General features: G+C 43.5%; 1 protein-coding gene across 1 annotated transcript in view; it reads right to left on the reverse strand.

The window, feature by feature from the left end:
- ADTRP (androgen dependent TFPI regulating protein) overlaps window positions 1-23,622 on the reverse strand; it is a 497,819-nt gene that overhangs the window by 239,485 nt on the left and 234,712 nt on the right. Inside the window, exon 4 of the mRNA XM_078685788.1 lies at window positions 11,156-11,271. Within this exon, the coding sequence (XP_078541914.1) occupies window positions 11,156-11,271 (116 nt within the window). The remainder of the gene's footprint in view (window positions 1-11,155; window positions 11,272-23,622) is intronic.

The raw sequence follows: 23,622 nt of genomic DNA on the forward strand, positions 1-23,622 counted from the left end.
AGATGTCATCAGTGATGTCATCAGTGATGTCACTGACCATGTCATGAATGATGTAATATGTGACATCATCAGCAGTGGATTGCGGGTGCGCGATATATAGTTAGTGCAACTAACTATATATGGAATTTCAATGGTTTTGTGTGAGTAAAATAAGGTTTTTTTAAATGCTAATTCCTAACTATATATGGTCTATAACCTATGGTTTTTTCAGTGAATTTCAATGGTTTTTTAATAGCAAATATCATAAGCTGTCGAATGTCAAGTACGTGGTAAGTGAAAACATTTTCGTGTTTATGCACACTGATCTGCATTTCTATTAGGAGTACTCTCTCTTTGCAGATAGTGAAAGGTAGTTAACGCAGGCCTTTGCCCCCGTTGTAATACGTCGTGCCTGCTTCTCTCTCCATTTGATTGATTGTTATCCAAGCATTTACTGTTTTAGAATTGGTTCTCTTTGGTTCATTCTCTATTTACAAACAGACACAGAGTCGCAATACTCTGTTTAGTCTTTACAGATAACGAAAAATCGTGTAAAAAAAAAGAAAAGGAATCGAGCAAAATCAGTAGGCCACTAATGGGATCTCTTTTTGACCTCGCTAAAATAGAAACATTAGGAACAACCCCTCATGACAAATACAAAACTAGTGAGATGAACTGAACTCCACACAATGATGGCTGCAAAACAGCTCGGCTCCGCCACCCACCCCGCCCAAAATAACGATAAAGAGCGGCTGCCATGATTGGTTGCGGAATGGCCACGACGGAGCTACGAAATGGTGGTGCTCTCATGCTAACCTCAGCTTCAGTCTGAAACATCCAGAAACACTGTAGACTACCAATTCGATCAGTTCCGGTAGCGCCCCAATGTAACCCGGTAGAGAAGAACTAGCCCTCCCCTCTTTGACTGATGGTTCTTGTTGCCTGTCCCTTCTGTTGTCATTTAACAGAACTATTTAGCCTGCTGAAAGGGGTTGTGTTCCGACCGCTGGTTGGTGGAGACATTTTGACTATATTCTGGACCTGCGTTGTCGCGTAATGCGTCATATGACGCGCCGCGTTAGCGCATCCGGAAGTCATCCGGGGCGCGACGCGCAGCGCGTAACGTAAGCATAACAAGTCATGTGACTTGTTAATAAAACTTTTCATTGGTTCATTTTACTTTTCTTATTCTAATGATGAAAGGCTTGGTCATATGACCTAAAAATTACGCTTTTTATTACTTCCGAACATTATTTTTTCTTAAATATATGTTATAATGTTCCAGGCTAATGTACTTTCCCGGAAAATTTACAACTGTCCTACAAGTAAAATATATTCTTTTTTCGAGAAAAAGAGCGTTTCTTCGTCCCATGACGGAGCCGTTGAGCAAAAGAGGGTCGACCTGCTGTCTTAGTCGCCAATACGCCTGAATATGAGATTCTTATCGATCACTTTATGTTGCAGGAGTAGAAAACACAACAGCCCTTGACCATTTATCTTTACTGCGTTCCTGCGTATTATACCTTTTACCCTTCATGTAATTGGTCTGCTTTATTTCACTTGCCTTTTAATGATTCTAAAACAGTGACTATTATTAAAAACTTTACCAATGTATATACTACTACCATGTTTTCTTTTAAAAACTTTTATTGTGAAAATTTCATTATACAAATACGAGCCTATAACCACGTGGGCCGGCCACGGAGCAAACTGTAATCGTATATGATGAGTAGACATTTACACTGTAGAGGAACGTAACGGGCGGGCCATTAGGTTGCAAGAACTAAAGTGTCTAACAGTTGCGGAATCGGTGGACGTACATTTTATAATTAAAATACGACAGGGCCAGTTACAATAAAATTATCTAGATATACATTTGCGGGCAAGTACCATGGGTGACAATAATTCGAACTTTCAATAGTACAGTAATCAATAACACATCAGAACTTAATATCAATAGGGATGTCGAAATATTCAATCAATTCTCGTCCCCGCCCGCCATATCCTTCAAAACTGCATACGTATCTCGTGATTTCAAGGTTCTGCAACCAGTACACAACAAGGAGTTACGAGTCCCATTTATTTCGGCGCCATTTTGGGCGAGGACGGGCAGGTCCAGGATATAGTCAAAATGTCTCTACCAACCATCGACTATGATGATGTTCATATGCTGTATTTATTAGAGTAACACTCATCTGTCCACATGAAATTAATTTGCCACAATCTAAACATGTCATTTTAATCTTTCCAAAGTTCTAAATATTTGGGACCATTTCCCTTGCCTCTGATGCTGTCAGTGCCACTTCTTTGATGAATGTACTGGCAGGTCGGGGGTTCTCCTCTAAATCTCTCTTTTATGCAGCACTATAATTAATTGGTGCCACCTCTCCATATGACGATGCATGGTATAGTTACCATAACTATATTTTTTTTCGGTTCCTCTGGAGAGTACATCGTGGCAGATGAAGCGTGTAACGTACCGGGCATTTAAATTTTTTTGCATGTACAGGAAAGGAAAAAAAAATCGAGCGTCCGAGTTCTAAAGTGTCCCAGGGCCATTTTAGTAGACCAGGCCCAAATCCGAAGAACAAGCCGCCATTTTGAGAGTCCTGTTGCAGCCGCCTGTCGCTGTAGCATCAAGAGCAGCCGAAACTCAGCTGAATGGCAACTGAAACGGTAAAGGGGCGCCCCACTACAGCAGACGAGCCTCCACCTAGGAAGGCCCGTTCACGCCACCTCCCCCCCCCCCTTCGGGCACCCCACGCCGTTATTCGGAGCAGTATTGTAGGATGGCCACACCAGTGCGGCAACTTGCTAGATATCACCTCGGTGGTAACCGAATCTCAGCGCCTTTTGGTGTCTTCTCTTCAGAAAATATTGTTGCGCTGCCTTTGGCCCCATTCGCACATCGGTCCGCTACTGACGCCATCTCACAGGCTAATGGGGCGCCCCACGCCGAGTTTCAGCATTGTAGGATGACCACACCAGTACAGCAACTTGATAGACATCACCTCGGTGCCATCCGGATCTTCGCATCTCAACGCCTAGTGGTATCTTCCATACAGAAAATATTGTTGCGCTGCCTTTGGCCCCATTCGCACATCGGTCCGCTACTGACACCATCTCACAGGCCAACAGGGCGCCCCACGCCGACTTTTACCATTGTAGGATGGCCACACCAGTACCACAACTTGCTAGACACCACCTCGGTGCCATCCGGATCTTGGCATCTCAGCGCCTTGTGGTGTCTTCTATTCAGAAAATATTGTTGCGCTGCCTTTGGCCCCATTCGCACATCGGTCCGCTACTGACGCCATCTCACAGGCCAACGGGGCGCCCCACGCCGACTTTCAACATTGTAGGATGGCCACACCAATGCGGCAACTTGCTAGACACCACCTCGGTGCCATCCGGATCTTGGCATCTCAGCGCCTTGTGGTGTCTTCTAGTCAGAAAATATTGTTGCGCTGCCTTTGGCCCCATTCGCACATCGGTCCGCTACTGACGCCATCTCACAGGCCAACAGGGCGCCCCACGCCGACTTTTACCATTGTAGGATGGCCACACCAGTGCCACAACTTGCTAGACACCACCTCGGTGCCATCCGGATCTTGGCATCTCAGCGCCTTGTGGTGTCTTCTATTCAGAAAACATTGTTGCGCTGCCTTTGGCCCCATTCGCACATCGGTCCGCTACTGACGCCATCTCACAGGCCAACGGGGCGCCCCACGCCGACTTTCAACATTGTAGGATGGCCACACCAGTGCACCTTACTAGACACCACCTCGGTGCCATCCGGATCTTGGCGCGTTGTGCTGCCTTCGGCCTATTCGCACATCGGTCCGCTACTGACGCGAACTCACAGGCCAACAGGGTGCCCCACGCCGACTTTCAGCATTGTAGGATGGCCACACCAGTGCTGCAACTTGCTGGATACCACCTCGGTGCCATCCGGATCTTGGCGCGTTGTGTTGCCTTCGGCCTATTCGCACGTCGGTCCGCTACTGACGCCGCCTCACGTGCCAACGTATTTTCTCCGCATTTTATACCCTATGCCGCATAACAGGTCATGTGACTTGTTTATAAAACTTTTCATTGGTTCATTTTACTTTTGGTTTCCTAATGATGGAAGGCTTGATCATATGACCTAAAAACAACACTTTTCATTGGATGAAAACTTTTTTTTTCCCCCAAACGATGAAAGCCCCACCTTGTTTCTGGATGTTTCAGACTGAAGCTGGCGTCACCATGAAAGCACCACCATCTCGTGGCTCAGTCGTAGTCATTCCGCGAGCAATCATGGCAGCCGCTCCCCACCAGAAGCCTGCAGGAGTCGGGGGCCCCCAAAACTTTTGATGAATCCTCAAGGCGGAGGGGACGCTTTCGAGAATGGGGTCCAAGACCTAGCAGACAAGCGTCCGATTTCCAAGGTGTCCCAGGGCCATTTCAGTGGACCAGGCCCAAAAAGGAAAAAGCCTGCCGCCATTTTGAGAATCCTGTGACAGCCGCCTATCGCTGCACCGCAAGAGTGGGCGCAACTCAACTGAATTGCGGCTTTTGACACAGTGGACCAAAAGCGGACGGAATGGCAACTGAAACGGTAAAGGGGCGCCCCACTACAACAGACGAGACTCCACCTGGAGAGGCCCGTTCACGCCGCCTCCCCCGGGGCGCCCCATGCCATTATTCGGAGCAGCATTGTAGGATACCAAAACCAGTGCGGCAACTTACTGGACATCACCTTGGTGCCATCGTTCTGCTGCCTTGGAACTATTCGCACAACAGTTTGCTACTGATGACCCACCCCCCGCGACGCCCCACGCCGGATTCCGAAATCAGTGAAATCTGGACGTTGTGCTGCGTTGGGACTATTCGCACAGCCGACCGCTACTTCGTTGTTTTTCCCTAAAAATGTTTATATGTTATTACTGTTTTTGTTTTCTTGTATATATTTATAAGTTATTATAATCTTACTACTTTGTTGGAGTGCTATATATTTTTAATGTGACACATAATTGTAAAAACTTTGATGTACAAAGAGTCATCCCTGGAATCTTCCGCTTCAGGCTCGGTCCCCTCCCCAATCACAATACAGGATGGTTTTCAGATAATAGGAACGCGTCTGCTGTGACGGATCTCATCGAGTGTGGGCCTTGATCTACTATAACTCCTTTGAAGAGGGGTGATTCTTTACAGCTGGGGCCATAAACTACATCTGCAGGGCTAGCTGATACCCTAGGACCGGCCTGGACAATCGGACACAGAGGAAAAGGAGTGTCAGAGGGTGCGGTAGTGAATAGGGCGAAAGGGAGGTGTCGGGCGGGCACAGGGTGTGATTCTCAGGGAAGAGCAGCGCAGATGGGGGGTGGTTTATTACCCATGCATAAGACAGAGAGCGGGGGTGACCACTGCCTGGGGGAGATGCTTGCGAGGGTGGGGAGCCATGCTAAGGATCGACAGCGTGCAGAGAGTGGGTCTGGTCAAGGCATCTAAAATGACTGCCGTGCACGACAAAAGTGTGGCATTTGAAAAAAGGCAGGATGGCGCAGACAATGTTTTTCAACACTTCCTGATTTCCTTCGAATCGAACGTTAACAGACGTTGGGGCATATTACCAAAGTTAAGCGATATTTATCCCTAACGATGCTTAGCAACGAATTTTTTACCGCTAAGCATCTTCAGAAATTATCGCAGATAAACCTTGCTATTATCAAGGTTTATCGCAAATACGATAAAAAACGACCGCAATGCATTAATATCGCTGAAAACTCAGCGATATTCATGCATTACCGAGCTAATGCTCTTAGCCATGTTATCCACCTCCCATTGGATAACATGGCTAAGAACTGCTCAGGGCAGGTGGTAGCTTTTGGAGATATTCGCGCTTATCGCGAATATTTCCAAAAGTTGGTAATAGGAGATAGCGATGTTAGCGACTGTTTCCAGTCGCTAACATCTTGGCATGCCCACTTTGCATGTCATTAGTGATAAATATCACTCACATGCAAAGTGGGGCCCAAGATGGTCGCTATCTCCTACTAGCCGTCGCTAACTGGTGTTAGCAACAGCTAGGTAATACAGAGATAATTTTATCTCCGCGAAGCGGAGCGCTGTTACAGATATATATCTTGTTTTTGAACGTTAATTTCTCAAAATCCACTGAAGCACATATATTGAGACCTAGCAAAGGCACATCGAGCTACCAGTCCCTACAATTTTGCCAAGTTTCGTGCAAATCCATTCAGCCGTTCGATTATTATTATTATTATTTTTTTTGCCCCGCGGGGCCCTTTTAAAACCTCCACATCAAACCTAAGAGGTCAAGGAGGATCTACTATGCCCCCTTATGGTCATTTGCCCCTTCGCTTTGGCCTCCTCTTGTCTCTCGATCCTACCGAGAGACAAGATGGCGGCCGCTACGGACTGTTTGCAATGTTTACAGACGCCGGAGAACCAATCAGCTTCGCAAACCTCCGTTACGCGAAGCGGAGCGCTGTTACAGATATATATCTTTTTTTGAACGTTAATTTCTCAAAATCCACTGGAGCACATATATTGATACCTAGCAAAGGCACATCGGGCTACCAGTCCCTAATATTTTACCAAGTTTCGTGCAAATCCATTCAGCCGTTCGATTATTATTATTATTTATTTTTTTTGCCCCGCGGGGCCCTTTTAAAACCTCCACATCAAACCTAGGGGGTCAGCGAGGATCTACTATGCCCCCTTATGGTCATTTGCCCCTTCGCTTTGGCCTCCTCTTGTCTCTCGATCCTACCGAGAGACAAGATGGCGGCCGCTACGGACTGTTTGAAATGTTCACAGATGCCGGAGAACCAATCAGCTTCGCTTCACAAAGCTCCGTACCGCGAAAAGTCCGCGAACCGGAGCGCTGCCCGGTCCGCTGTTACAGATATATATCTTTTTTTGAACGTTAATTTCTCAAAATCCACTGAAGCACATATATTGAGACCTAGCAAAGGCACATCGGGCTACCAGTCCCTACAATTTTGCCAAGTTTCGTGCAAATCCATTCAGCCGTTCGGGCTAAAAGTGAGGCCAACCGCCCTATGGAAAACTCAATGTTAAAAACACGTTTTGGGACCCCCCTTTTTTCTCGGCCCCCCCTTGACGAACCCCCCCCCAAATTTTCAAGGGCTGCTCAGAAACAAAATGTGCCATTTTCCTGAAATTTCAGCCAATTCCGTCCACAAACGCCAAAGTTATTAGACATAGAATTTTCAAAAATCCCATAGAGAAAAAAATCCTATCTATATATACCTACTGGCGACCGCCAGTAGGTAATATATATTATATATATATATATATATATATATATATATATATATATTTATATATATATATATATATATATATATATATATATATATATAACATTTCTATGGCAAAATGAAACCCCTTATTTTGTTCCTTTTCAAATTAAATGTATTAAGTGTTACCACTTTATTCCAATCAAGATGACTTCAGGTGTGCCATACTTTTGTCATAAGTAAGACTGTTAGCGTTCTAGTTGTTCTTTAAAACACTCTGGGACATTCTGTAACTGGGCTATAGTTGGGCAACATCTGGCTGATATTTGGGCTACATTTGTTTTTTATTGTCTCTGGCGGCCATCTTTGGGCTACATTGGGCTTCATTAGGCTTCATTGGGCTACATTGGGCTACATTTGGGCTCCAACATATATATAGCCCAATGTAGCCCAATATATATTTTTCAAAGTTAATTTTCGTAAAAACCACTGGAGCATATATCTTGAGACATAGCAAAGGCACATCGGGCTACCAGTCCCTACAATTTTGCCAAGTTTCGTGGAAATCCATTCAGCCGTTCCAGCTAAAAGTGAGTCCAACCGCCCTATGGAAAACTCAATGTTAAAAACACGTTTTGGGACCCCCCTTTTTTCTCGGCCCCCGCTTGACGAAACCCCCCCAACTTTTCAGGGGCTGCTCAGAAACAAAATGTTCCATTTTCCAGAAAATTTCAGCCAATTCCATCCTCAAACGCCAAAGTTATTCAACATAGAATTTTCAAAAATCCCATAGGAAAAAAATCCTAACTATATATACCTACTGGCGACCGCCAGTAGGTAATATATATATACATACATATATATATATATATATATATATATATATATATATATATACATATATATATATATATATATATATATATATATATATATATATATATATATATATATATATATCTCAAAGCTCCGTTGGGGGTTGTCCAAAGAATGAGCATTAATCAAGAGTCAGTTTGCTTTACCCCATCAGCTTGTGCGGACAGAGATTATTAGCAGCATTTGACTTTTCGCCGACGCGTTTCGTTTACTCACTTCCTCCTGGGCTTAACAGTCAATATTGTGCTTGATGGGATTTGTGGTTCCATGAGTTTGGCTCAGGCGGAGCCTTATTTGCTTACAATTGTGGTGCTGCCATACAGGAGGAAACAGAATTTGTGATTCTCGAAGGCTACGTCTATGAATAACGAATAGTCCATCTGATAAACGATAATGCCAAACTCAGGGAACCACAAATCCCATCAAGCACCATATTGACTGTTAAGCCCAGGAGGAAGTGAGTAAACGAAAAGCGACGGCGAAAAGTCAAATGCTGCTAATTATCTCTGTCTGCACACGCCCGTTCTAATAAAAGCTGATGGGGTAAAGCAAACTGACTCTCGAGTGATGCTCATTCTTTGGACCTTAGTCGGCCAGCCGCTAATGCCGACATATCTGGAACTATTCTCACTAATCATCTAAATCGTTTTAGTTAAATTGGCTTCTTTTATACAAACATCTGTGATATTTACTATAATTGTCCTTGGATACTTAGCAACAGCTGGACTGTATGTGCTCGCATTACAATAAAATCGGCTGGTTCATTCTCCAGGATATGATCCTTTATCATGTTTTCCATTTACATCAATTGGTTTTTCTGCCCATTAATACGTTTATTTTTCTCTGGAATTCCTATGAAACACAGATTAGATCGACTCACATGGTTCCCCATTATATCTACTTTCAAATGTGAAGCCAGTAGTTATTTTCGAAGAATGTCGATACCATTGTCCCAACTAAGAGAGCGATCTCCATGTCTGATACTCTTTGCTCAAGTTCCTTGATTTGTTCTGGAATTTGTTGCACCATTCCCTCGATCTTATCCAACCTATGATGAACTGAGACAATTTCCTGCACCTGGGAGGTTTTACATTCTCCAATTTTGGCTGCGATAGTTTTAAAAAATTGCTGATCGAAGGTTGGCTAGAATTAGCCATCTCCTTACTTTGCTGCTGGCCTGGTACGGAATTAGCATGATTTAAAGCCTGGGGTCTTTCGACGCCAATCAACAGTTCCTGATCTATCCTCTCAAGACTCAGTGTTTCTGTAATGTGGAACAATAAATCCGAGACTCCTCCTACCCCAGTGTTAACCATTGGATCAACATTTAGCAACAAAAAAATATCCACAAAGACTGGGGCCAATCCTGCTTCCGAGTCACATGTTACCGATAATCTTACTTCTTCCAAAGCTTCTGTTCCTATAGTTAAACTCTCTGAAGTTGGTTTTTGACTTTTTCTCAAATAAAGAATCATATTTGTGTTCTTTACAAACCACTTTAATTGATTTATCTTTTCCCTACTTCTGTTGAGTATATCCAATTGATGATCCACCTTCCCGGAATTACTACTATTCCATTGCTGGGTATTAAAGCTACCGTTCATATTATCCATATCAGATACAGATACAGTACCTGTGGATGCAGCATCTAGGAGAGGTGCAGGTATAGCCAACATGGAGGAGGTTGAAATATCTGTAAAGACTTGTGCTAGCTGCTCCATCATATTATCTGGCGCACTGCCTTTTTTGCAGAGTTTTTCTCTTACTGCAAGAATGTGCGTTTGTGCTGCTTTTCTTTTCAGCCGTTGGTTTGCTGCTGTGGGACTTAGGGCTGGAGCTTCTGCCCTCCTTAAACCATCTGCTGCAGACTCTTGTCCACCAATAGTATAGGAGATTTTGTTTTCCTGATACCACTTAACTTTATATTTTAATAGTGGCTACTGTTCTTGGCAGGGTTTATTCTTAGCAGGGTTGGTAAAGAAAAAGGGGAGGGTAGGGAGAGAGCCTTCACAGGAACACTCTACTGGGAAGAGCTAGCCTATTGTGATGAGTCATCAATACCAAGACCCCCTTACCTCAGTGAGGCACCTGTTGGCTCCCTCCTCATCTCGCTCACTGCTGAAGATCCTTGCCCTAGCAAAATCTTTCTGGATGGCGTTAACACCAGACTTAATCCTGGGCTGTACTAACTTTCATCACTCACTGTGCCACCAAAACGAGACGATTGGCCACAGTGGTTGCTATAGCCGTGGGAAAACCCTTCAGCTGCATAATGCCTCCAGCTTCGGTGGTCTCAACCTGGAAGTGGTTTCCATGTCTTGAGCATGACCTCTAGCGTGGGGGTGGAGCCTAGGAGTGCTCAGCAGGGAGTCATGTGGGCCGCTCCCTCACTGCCCGAGCACGTAGTAAGAGCCCATGGTGAGGGGTAGCCATTTTACCTGCTTTACAACTGAGCGAGGAGGTGGTTTGCAGAAGTTCTGACTGGAGATTTGGAATGAACACAGATGTTACCAGAGATAGAAATAAAACTGGGAGAACAGCAAAGAGCTTTTACAGGTATGTTAATTAGGTTGTATTGTAAAATTATATTTAGAAAAAACATTGTGAGTGTATGAAAGCTGAAAGAAAATGTGCACCTTTACTAGAAGGAAAAATAGAAGGGAGCTTAGATGAGAAATTTTGCTTGATGCTATACACACTTTTAAAACACAAAACCTAACTCAAGGTTCCTTGGATCGGGTAATATTTCCTGATACAGCACACCTTTCGAGAAAATTGGTGTGGCAAAACGGCTCATTACATTTACTAAAATCTTCTTACATACTTAAGTAACTGACTGCCATCAAAACCTTTTTTGTGTAACTACTAATATGAATAAATGTGCTGAGCATATCTGTGTCAGTACACTGTACAAATGCCTTTAAGCAAACCTATATTAACATGGGGCAGTTTTCTAAATGACATAATATTGCTGGTGGTGTTCAAAGTAAATTCAAAATGACATCCACTAGGAGCCATGTTGTTCTTACCAACATAGATAACCAAAGGAAAAGAATCCCAAGAGACCTAGCCCGCTCTTCTTTGGTGGGTAGTGGTGAGGGGTAGCAAAAGTCTCCAACAAGGTTAATGGAAATATAGCCGTGTGCTGAAAAGAAAAAATACGCAATATCACATATTGGTCATCATATTTAATTTTGGTATGTACAGTAGTATTTTGGCACAGTATACAAACAGAGGTACATTTTATAAACATCCAAAGTCCACACATGGGGACAGTAACTATGCCATTCCTCAGAGGTCCCCCAATATGTGGTCATGTAATTTAAATTGATGTAAAACACATTGCTAATAAACATTAGCTAATACACATTAGCATCTTTATTGTATCCACTCACCACACAGTGAAAACGAGTCACTAGTTAAGTAAAACCGATTTCAGGACACACAAGAGTATACCTTTTGTATGATTTGTCAGCCATTCAAACCTCTAAGGATGAAAAGAGGGTAAGCTAATTTTGGTCCTCTTATTCTTTTAGAAATGAATATATTGGTTAGACAAGTAGGCACGGCCAGTCAGCACTGGGCCTTTCCCTGGTGGGCTGGAGGGGTGGGAGCTGGTTTTGTACCCATGGGGGCTGGTATTGCAGCAGTGCTGCAATATCGTCCCCCTGTAACAAAAGCGAGAGCGATGATTCTCACACGCACCCACCATTTCCCCTCCTGCTCCCAGGGCTGGTCGAGCAGCAACCTGCCAGGGCTGGTTCCTGTTCCCAGTCCCACCCTGCAAGTAGGTTACTTTGAATAATTAACATTTTCTTTGGCTTTGTTGATAACATTGATAGGTGGGGGAATGTAGGTGTGCTACACATTTTGCTGTGCAATTGTTATTATTCATAGGGTAGTAACTAGGGGCCATATGTATCAAGATACCAATTAGCGATTCTGTAATAGCGATTTTTAAGAAATCGCTATTTCAGAATCGCTAATTGGTATGTATCATGAAAATCGCAATATTTTAGCGATTTCTTGATATTCCTTAATTGAGAATTCGCAAATTGCGCATTCGCAATTAAGGAATAATTTCCCATACATTTCTATGGGCGTCCTGGCCCATAGGAAGGAATGGGAATTTATTCTCAATTTGCGATTCGCAATTTGCGAATCGCAAATTGAGAATAATTTCAAGGGTGCAGGGGTGTCCAAAGGACACCCTGTTGCACCCCTGAAATAAGTATGGGTGCACATGTGGTGCACATACATGCCCTAAGGGCATGTATGTGCGTCACATGGCACTTTGAAAAATGCTGAAATGTGCATTTTTCAAGGAAGTCGCAACTTACCACCAAACAGAAGTTGGTGGTAATTTGCGATTCCTTAAGGGAATTTTGGAATATTTTTTGCTTAATACATTGCATTTAAGGAATCGCAAAATTTGCGATTCCTTAAATGCAATCGCAAAATAAGGAATGGCAAATTTTGTGATTCCTTATTTTGCACCCAAATTCTTTCATACATACCATTTTGCAAAAATGAGTTCGCAAACGCCGAAATTCTGCGAATTTCGGCGTTTGCGAACCCATTTGGCCTTGATACATATGGCCCTTGATGTTCCCAGCATATCGAAGTGTGCTTCACATGGCTTCAATTCTATGGTTTTGCAAAGGAAAATGCACAATTTGCGTTGTAGATAAGTGTACAACCTGCGGAAGGTTGTGAATTGATTCTTATATTGAAGATGTGACTATTATATCCTGAAAAAACATGTTATGCCCTGCTGAAAGTACTGTTTATTATTGTTCCATGCTGAAACATGTCAACACCGGCGTCAAAGTGTGTTAGGCACTGCTTCACTGCTTTAAATTTGTGATGGAGACTGAACATAATAATATAGTGATTAGAAAACGCACTCACTACACAATTTTAGTTGATGGGTTTTTGGGGCACAAGATTCTAAGTGGTCTTAACAATTACACACTGAATATTGAGAAGGGCCAACTCAGGGTTCTAAACATACCGCAGCAAGATCATCACTGTTTTGATTCTGTTTTCATTGAATGCAGAAGCAAATGAGTGGGCTATAAATATGTAGATCCATGAAGTTGCGCTTTGTAACTGTGTACGTGAACAAATTAGACCAATTATGACATAGTCGGGGAAATGACCTGGATTATGATCAGCGATTCCTACGTGGGCTTGTGAGGTAACTTCTCCTGTCTTCATGCATGCCTTAAGTGAATGAAGATGGGTATATATCTAAAGGAAGCGAATAATGTGGTTGACACGGGTCAATAGTATGGATGTGGATGAATAAATTCACTTTGTTGCAGGTATAGTAGCAAAACAATACGTGTATCTGAGTCCTACACAGTTTCTTATGTTTACAAATGTGGCTCAAGTACCTTATTGAGGAAAGATACCAAGGATGCTTCAGAATTTGCGTAATGTGCTTTTAATCTTATGTAACTAAAACAAGCTCTACACCATGAGCTATATAGAGCAGGATCTCCTAAAGTGTAGGTAATCCTACTGCAGGGTATACAGCCAGCGGTGGTATGGATCATTAAGCTAAAATGGCAAATGTCAGATTGGCTGTCTGGATCAAAGCCTCCATCACTAGTCCTCAGCCAATTTAGTGCTGCATCACTGCATGTGACCTTCAAACCTCTCTACCTACCCTACTACAGAGCATGATTTAAAATAAGGGTTTTACAGAATCGACATGTGCGTTAAAACTGCAGCACCCCGGCACATTCACCCAGATAAACAAATAGCTAGCTCACAGGGGAGGGTGCTCAGAGATGGATATAATCTGAGGTTTGAAACTGGGCTGCACGTGCATCGTGCCTGGGTTGTGAGGATGTTGGGATCAGTACATTGACTGCTGCAATGATATGAAGGTCATGAGGTTGAATTTCTGTAAGAAGAAATCAGCATTTAATCCTTCAGAGGTCCGTAATTTGAGTGCAATTAAATTGGGTAATAGTGACACATGCTATTTACAGTGCTGAGAAACTAGAATATTGTAAAAATAAAGTTTATTTAGACAAATATAGTCTATTAACCCAACACATACACACAATTCCAAATAATAAAACACACTTAAATGGTTAAAGAGTACTCTTTTAAGAAACAAAAATGTCTGAAGCTAATCACCACATCTAGAAAATTCATATTTACATATACATTCATAACAGCTAATCAAGATGAAGTATAAAACACACAAAAGAGGCCTGAGGAGGTTTAAAGACCAGCAGGGCAGAGGCGTAGCTAGAGCTTGTGGCGCCCGGGGCTTTCCCTCAGATTGCCGCCCCTGGGGGGGGGATGGGTGACGGGAAAAAAGGACGGCGAGCACTTGAAAGAGGTCCGAGAGACAGGTAGTATCGCCACTAATAGTTACTTGGATCATGCAAGTTACATGCACATACATGACACGGTCCAAGGCTACACATTTGAATACCCCGGTGACTGGCAGTACAAAAGAGAAGACACAGACTGCATGATCTATCTGGGGACTCAGAAAAACCCCATGTGACATCCATCAGAGAGCTGCGTGAACGATTACCTAGTAATCCCCTCAGCACAATGCAAACATGCACATACATGACACTGTTCAGGGATCCATCATATACAGCTGACATTAAATGACCATACATCATGGTCCCCCCATTAAAGCAGTGGGGACCTGCACAAACATGATGTGCTTATTTTTAAATGCACATGATTTTTCATGTGCAATTGGGAGCCAACCCATGGACCACGGCGGCTGCTGGAGGCCGGAGCAGCAGTCACAGCACTGACTGTGTGCAGCTGCTGCTGTTTGGTGAGCCTGAATCTCTAGAATCAAGCCCGAGCATGGTGATTGCCGCAGGATGATTTGTTGCGGCCACTCCACTGCCAGGGCTGTAGGTGCCCCAAAAACTGAAATGTCCGGGCTGGCGCACCTGTTGTATTTCTATCTAGGACCCTAATTCAATATTCCTAATGTGTGCCCTTGTATGGCTATAATAAATAATATCCTTATAAAGGCATAAGAATCATATCCATATTTAGTAGTAGCCCATGCAGTCAAATTAAGCAAGACTATTTCCCCAGACTCCTAGAGAGTATAACGCGTTCTTTAAACAAAGAAAACCTCCAGCAACCTGGGAAATCCCCATGCTTCTGTTTTGATTTGTCCTAGAAATCCTGTGAGCACTGGAAGAACGGCCATTTCTTAGTGACATCTTTATTGACGTCTTATGTCCAACCTTATGTCAAACCCGGCACCTTTCAGGTATAAATATACCAACGTTGCCTTAAGCAAACACACGGTGGTTTGGAGCAGAGCGGCTATCTACTTGCCCGAGAGCCCAGCTGATGCGAGAGCACACGGACGCCGACCCTCCCCTTTGACGCACTGAGAGAGACGCTGTCTTTTTCTCCTGCCGAGAAAATCCAGCTCCGGTGTTTTCAGCCGCCCTTGCGGGTTGCTGGGATATTGAGTCCTGAGAAAGAGATACCAGACCTCCTGCTTTCTATCACCCAGGTACGGAGCTGACTAAACCCTTAAAGAGAATTCTTGACTCAGATTCTTGGCAAAACCAACTTAACTTAAACTGCTACTAATTTACTCCTTCCCACGTATTAGGCTTAGGTCAGGTACACCGGGGTAGGCGTATTTAGAAGCACCAGTTGAGTACGTTAGTCAATGTATTTATGTATGTATATATTTGATCTATTTTAAAGTATCATATGGCTAAGGAACCATATCAATGCTTTTACAGTATTATTTTATAATACTCCTTTTACTGTACGCACTTTACTTTACTATAAGTATTGCAATTGTGGCAATTCATTTCTCTTGCATGAGAAAGAAGACTGCTCAATAAATAACACATTTTATTGAAAACGCCCGTCTCTCTATTTCTCTGCACTCTGGTGAAACTAAGTATGCACAATTGACTGAGTGAAATAACTGTCTATTGTTTTCACACGACTCTAGAGATACACTCTTATTCTGAGGGAGCAAAGTTGTCATGTTTTATGGTTGTCAGAAGCTAATCCCTTCTTGTCTATCCAGGGAAGTTAAACTCCTCCTTGTTTATTCGAGAAAGTTTCTAGTGACCTCGGAGCTAGCTGGCAAAACTAATTAAGTCTAATATAGTCAGTAGAGACCTAGTCGACCTCAGTCCTACGTCTACACTGCTGTTTATATTATTCCAATGCGCATAGCCTATTGGGAATATAGGAACTACACTACACAACCTCCAACTTGCTGCAAATATAAGTAAGTGAGACTGAGTGTGAAAGCGCCCTAATCATGACACTGATTGTTATTAAAACTACTTTATAAATTTAGCGCGCACTCTGTATTAGCTGCCCGCCCTTCTGTGGTACACTGAAGTTCTCTGCAGTCACACGCAGTAAGACAGCGAGAGTCTCATTCTGTCTGGACTCAGGTCATACACTGTGTAGTTCAGGGACGAGCCATGTGAAGACGTACTTTTTGAAATATTACAGCACTTGCTGCGCTGTAGTGCCTTAGCCTGAGACTTGCCCAATCAATGCAGCCCGGTGGTGCTGCTGTCGAGTCAGTCAGCTGGTAGTACTGACTCTGTGTGCTGACAGCTAGACTCTTAAACCGTACTATACTTAGGCAGCTGAGCTGAGAGCTCATCTGTGCTGATGACTGCGGGGCTGGAGCCAGAAGGTGCCACACCGACCATAACCACTTCATGTTAATAATTTGGTTGAGAGCACTACATCTCCCTGGCTGCCGGCTGTGAGCTATGTGACATGACTGTATGGATTAGCCTGAGGTTTGCCCAATACTCATTGTACCCGACTAGTCAGCTGACTGTGTTGACTAACTTGTAATTTTAATTAGGCACTGCAGCTGTGAAGACAGAGAGATCCGTGCTCTTGAGGGCTCACATCCTGGGCTGCGTCACACTTGAGACAGAGAGTGGCCTGGAGTCCACTGAGTGATGCTCTGTAGCACCTGATTTGATTGATTGATTGATTGTTTGCCACTTGGAGGATCCAGGGGCCCAGTAGACAAAGGCAGTAGGCAAAGGCAGGAATCAATGTTATTATTTTTCTACCAGTCTGCCCTGCAACACTGTGCCAGTGCCCCACGGCCGCCCCCAAAATAGTGCAGCCCCAGCCCCCCCAGCTACGCCAGCGAATTATCACAGTGCACCCAGCGGATGGGCACTAATTAAGTTGAATCAATCTGTGGTTGGTCCATGCTTGACAGAAAGGAATGGAAGTGATGCTAGGTCTGCGCTGTCCAATTAGGAGACAGAAAAGAAGGGTGAAACTGAAGCCAACAAATGGTAAGCAATGGCTCCAAGCCCTTTATTTTAAACCGTAAAATGTTCAGGGAGTGCCTTAAACTGAACAGGAGGAAATGCCACAATTTGGTGCCAGGTATAAAAAAGATGTGTGGCTTGAATGAAGCTGCCACACCTTTAGAAGACTAAGAAGATGAGCACTATTTTCTCTTAACATAATGTGTCAGTGTAGTGCTCTGAAGTGACCAAAAAGTGACATGTAGTCTTTTATTTAAAAAGATAGGAAGGAAATGCATGAAACGGACAAGTGTATGCCCACATGCCAAAGGCTGGGAATTACCTCATACCTCCCTTTCTTAATAATGCAAAACCTAATTTACATTGCTAATCCTGGTAATTCAACTTTCTACTGTGTTCCTCTCTATTGTCTCCATACAACGTTCTTTTGCGTCTCTACGCTCGTGCTTTATTAAACACACAAAATAAAATTCGGTCAAGCTTATTTCTGCAGGGGACAATAGGTGACATCAGGAGTGAGGGACACATTTCATCCTTGGTGTACTACTCATGCATGGAACTGGCAAACAGAGGAACTCTCTTATACTATGGGCACAGGTTTTTTTGACTGCACATTACGGTTTATTTTTCCATGACCAGAGTTTGCTTGGAATTACCTTTTTAAAATACTTGAAAATAAATTCAACCGATTATTTTTTATCTATAGCCATTAAACCAATGAATTTATATAACGATGTAAACTCTGCAAGAAGAAAAAACTTGTGATATTTGAATCGCCAATATTAGAGACATTTTGCAATCAATAACACTCTCTTTGGCACTGAATGCATATGGGTAAAAGCTGCAGAGTCGAGAAAAGGACTCGTTTTTGGTGCTGACATCGTAGCCATCTACATTTTTTTTTTAAATGCCTGCTTCGTTTTTAGGATTCAATGTACTGTATTACGTAAACATTCAATGATTTGACACTTTTTTTAAAAGGCAATTACATATCTTGAGCAAACAGAGCTGAATATTAACGTTGCTGTCAGTACAGTTTTTGGTTAGTGTCCAGGCTGGGCAATATCTGTTAGGGCAAGCTTGGGCGTGTTTTCAGAACCCCTCTGACAGCTTTTGAAAGTGTTTCTACAAGGCTGGAAGTCTTTCCAATCAAGGCAAGTTCTTCAACATTTAAACTCAAATAATTATTTTAAATATCTTGAGCAAGCAAAAGGAAAGTCGACATTTTTGCAGTAACCCGGAAAGAAATGTCTGAGCATGTGCGGGCACATTTAGCGCATATTAAGTAGACTCCAGTTTAACATCTCTCTCGTCTGCGGCCGTGCGCTCGGCACTAGTGACCCGTTCCGGCGGCCTTTATTATTTATTTGGGGACACTGACACTAGTGTAATGTCAGTGAATGTCCCCAAATAAATTATAAAGGCCGCAGCAACGGTCCACCAGTGTCCAGCAGCCGCCCCAGAATAGTGCCGCCTGGGGTGGACCGCCCCCCTTGCTACGCCAGTGCAGCAGGGGGTGACTCCCCTCTAACACAGTTAAACACAAAAGTGAACCCCTGGGCCTGGAAGTTAAACGGAGTGCGCAGGAGTCCATTTTAAAGGACGGTTTCCCTCACCCACCTGTAGGTGGCATGCTTCATTAAAGGGTAACCTTCTCTAAAGTGCATCGTGCACCTTGGAAAGGGACCGCTTTCCAAGGTGCACAAAGCACTTTAGAGGACCACATCCTGCAGGAACTGGATGCCACCTCAAGTGTGTGCGCCGAGATTAAGGTGCCATTAGCTCACACGATACTATGGGGAAGACACTGACCAGCAGCAATTTTTGAGTGGTTACCATACCCATTCGCTGGTTGTATCCCTTTTGTACCACCTACTGAGTTTGGTATGCATCGTTATTTCACTTCACTTTGCACATCTGGTCCTAAAGAAAACCACTACACCTCTACGAAGGGTGCCAGGCTGAAACATTTCGACCATCACTTGTCTATGACAGGTTGAATTCCCCTGCCATAGCTTAAGGTTTTGATCCTGACCTCTGGATATCCTATTAACGTTTTTTTTGGCATACCAGGGAGTTAGTTGTAGCTCACTCTCACTTCTCAATTCACTCCCTCCACACATTGCTCATCTCAAGATTTTAGGATACCTCTTCTTTACACAGAGAAACATCCCTAAGCTTCTCCCTCTCAGTGAGGGGGTTGAAGCCCGCACTGCAACTAGGCTCGCAGTGCTAGGAGGTTACCCTATGTTGAAGCAGGCCTCCTATGAGTGGGTGAGGCAAACCGTCCTTTAAAAGGGACTCCCCCGCACTCCGTTTAGGTTCCAGACCCAGGGGTTCACTTATGTGATGTTTAATCAAGATAAAATACCATATTTTACGAACAATTGTTTTACATTTTTTGAACACCCATTTATAAACGTTGGACTATCCAAAGGTAATTAACAGCATGTAGACTAACAATAAAACGCATAGATACAGATCCCATCTTTAACTTTAATTCTTGCTAGTATACCTAGAACAGAGGACAGTGGGTTAATACCCAACTATAATTTAAGTATATCTTCTCAAATGATGGTCAGGCATGCAGACCATACATGAGAGTAATTCCTCATTCCCAAAAGAGAAAAATAAACTAGATTAATGATAGCTTTTCTAGATACACTAGATCCTTTTCTGTTGGAAATCTGTAAGACAAACCGTCTCAATGCCTGTTTTGAGTAAAATAGATATCCCAACGCTCATTATTACCAAGTATGGTATATATGTATTTATATACAGTTAGCTGATTTACTCCAGCCTTGCCAATTTTCGTCCACTTGCTTGTGCCTCTTTCCAGCACAAATGAGGCATTTTTTAGTGAACCCTGCAGGAAAGAAATATAGAAATCTTTTCAAATGCACACCAGGGGCTGTATTACAGAATGTGCCCCAGGGCACAATGGGATTGTGACCCGATTTGCATGCTCCCGGGGCACGTTGGTATTACAGAAGGCCCCTTCTGTAATGCTGACAATGCTGGTGCACGTGTAGCGGCAGCGCTTTCTCATGGGGGCATTCCATCATTTGCTTGAAAGAATCTCTTTGCCACTGCACCCGGACATTATTATAGATGCAGGCAAAAAGGCAAAGAAGCCGTTAGGTGGTGCACTGCAAGTTCGCCCTTGATGGCAGCTCTCTGGAGGGGGCCAAGGGGGTCCTATGGACCCCCCAGAAATCCACTTTTACAGGTGCAGTACCCACCTGCAAGGGGATCTCAAATCTCTTGTTAAAGTGCAGGTGAGTTTCTGACTGCACAGAGAACCAAGGAGCGGCTTTTAAACTGCTGCTCCGTGTTTCTCTTGAATTGTCCTGTTGGACCTGGCACACCTGCATAAAGGAGCGCCGTGGCACAAACAGGAAAAGTGGGCCGTATCTGTTATAGTGCCCCTGCTCTGCCTCACCTAGAAGTTAAATTTCACTCACTTCTAATTGACTGAACTGTCAGATTAGTTGGGAGACTGCGAATTCTTGTTAAGCGCTGACTCTTAAAACCACCAGCATACTTTTGTATGTCATATCAATATCTCAGCACTGTAAAAGGCTAAAAAGGGGTGGTTTTCATTTGAAAGCAGTCATGAGGTGGCATATAGCAGCTACTATCTTAGAAACTGCAGTGTTGTGTTATTATCATTACTGCTGAAATAAATAAAATGGCTTTTGCGGTTATATTTTTCGACTGTTGAGTTAGCTTTGCAGTAATAGGTCGCTTGAAAACCAGTCTTGATTGACTTAGCTGTCTGCAAATAAGAAGACAGAATGTGATGATGCCGAGAAAGAAGAATCAAGATCCCTACAGATCATACCAAATTCCCCTGCAGCATGGCGACATAACGCCTATAAACACAGGTGGTGCCTTGCACGACTATTGGAACACTGTTCTCCTTCCTCGGTTTGGGCACTTGGGCACATAGGAAGATCCTTCTCCTACCTCGCTGCAAAGACCTGGAACATCTCAGGCAATTACCATCACTTCCCTAATTCAGGAAGGACCTCAAGAACTAGCTCTTTGACTGAACTGCAGACCATACCCCTGTCCCCCAGCACCATGAGACCATAACAGGTGATTAGCCGCACTCTATGAGAATCCTGATTGATTTATTGATTGATCGACTTGTTCCCTTCTACACAATAAAACCCCGTGACTATGCCCCCACTCCTAGCGAACTCCTGCGGCTGGATAGGAAGATCCTCATTATGCTTAAATGTCTAATTTTGGAGGCATTTCACGTATCTGTCTAAGCTTTGGGGAAAGTTAAGGATTTTTATATGATTTGTTCTGGTATACTATCTATCACTTTTGTGAATTTGGCCACATTCTTCCCTGGCACAGGGTTTTACAAGTTTCCTGAAACTGTGATAAAACACAAAATATAATTCCCAACACCTTTAACAGATGGCCTGAATGTTTGTATCAAGAAGTACTTGAAAACTTTAATACTCATGAATATATGAATACACAACGTAATCCTATGTAACAGATTAATGGCATGCATACATCGATGCTTCAAATGTCATTAAAATATATGTGCCAAAAAATATACGGCAATAAAAGAAGACTAAATGTGAGTAGGCTCATTGGCTTGTAACTTCCTTTTTTTTAAAAGCTAGATGCAGGAGAAACTCATGGCAGACACTGGTCAGTGTACAACCCGGAAACAAAGCATGTGTGCCTTGATCTAGTTTTCAGCTGACAAAAGAAGATGGAGGTTTGTGCACAGAACATGTTCAGAAGGTTGACGGATGTTCCTCGCGTTAGCCACTGAGCGCCCCCCTCTTCCATATTCAGAAAATGGCGAACTGTAATCCCCATTGATGCATACTTATTAGAAACCAGCAAATACAAAATGTCTGTACGTTTTCCATGATTAAAACAGCATGACTTGAGATGAAAGATGAGGAATGCTTAAACAAAATGCAGGAAAAGTGATAAGGTCATAAAAGGCTATTCAGTAGCATACGATTCTCATTTAGGGTTTGGAGGGAACTGAAAAGCTTCAAGATTTTAGACGCAGCTTTAACCGCATACGCGCTAGCGGTTTTCCCGCTGTGCGCTGGGTTTTCCCGCTGTGCGCTGGGTTTTTTAAAAACCCGCGGTTCATGACGAGCTCAGCTCGTCATGAGCGTACGAGAGGCGTAACTCATGACAAGCTCAGCTCGTCATCCGCCTCGAAGGGGTTAAATACGGAGTAGGATCCAACAGTTAAATTTGTTCTACAATCAGAGGCGACTCCTCCGCTAAAGGGAGAAATTGCTCCCCACTGCTCTTCCAGCAGTGGAAAAAGGAAAAATACAATGATAATAACTTGATGTTATTATCATTGTATTTTTCCAGTAAACAGGGTGGGCGGAGCTAGGCAGTCGTCACAGCCAGCAACGGGAGGAGTGGTGTGCACCGTAAGTGTGCATGATAGTTTGGCAACCCGTGATGCGCACTTTGCATGTTCTCTCACCCATGCTGTATAACATGCCCAGGCCCCAGTCCCTTACTGAGCGATGAACCACAGCGCTCAGAGCAGTCACAACACTCCTGTAAGGCAGCGTTGTGATTGGTCAGGGGAGCCTTGGTGCTTCTGGAAGCCAGGAGCAGAGGGAGAACGGAGGAGAGACTGCGGCCGCCCTTCCGAAGGTAAGTCTTCTTTTATATTTCCTTTGCTTGTTTTTTTTTTTTAAACCCCCTCCCCGCTCCCATTTCCTAGCAGCCACCACTGTCAACAATACAATGCCTAATGGTGGAGAAAACTCGGCAGGTGGATTCTGCTCAAATTAGAGTTTTTTCCCAAACACTGGACAATTGTCATTGCTCTCAACTCTAAATGCGATTCACTGAGAAACCTGTAAGCTCTTGGATACTGTTGCTGCACAAATGAAGAATATATATTTGTCTTCTGAAAGTATAGACTTTTTTGGATCGAGACCAACTGGGACTTGTTAAACATAGCTAGAAAAGTGAATTAATAAAATTGCCTGCGCTAGGAAAAAAACGAGATAACAAGCTGAACATCTGAAAAGATTTCCCTCCTCTAATCTTGGTACTAATTGCATGAACCTGACATTTTCTCAGCACTTCACTCAGAGTGATTCATTGCAGACTGCCTACGCAGCAACTGCTGTCTCACTCACAGACTCCTATGTAAGAACTAACTCACAGTGGCATTGCTTGAA

This window comes from Lissotriton helveticus, chromosome 4_1 (assembly GCF_964261635.1).
Source record: "Lissotriton helveticus chromosome 4_1, aLisHel1.1, whole genome shotgun sequence".
Lineage (NCBI taxonomy): Eukaryota > Metazoa > Chordata > Amphibia > Caudata > Salamandridae > Lissotriton > Lissotriton helveticus.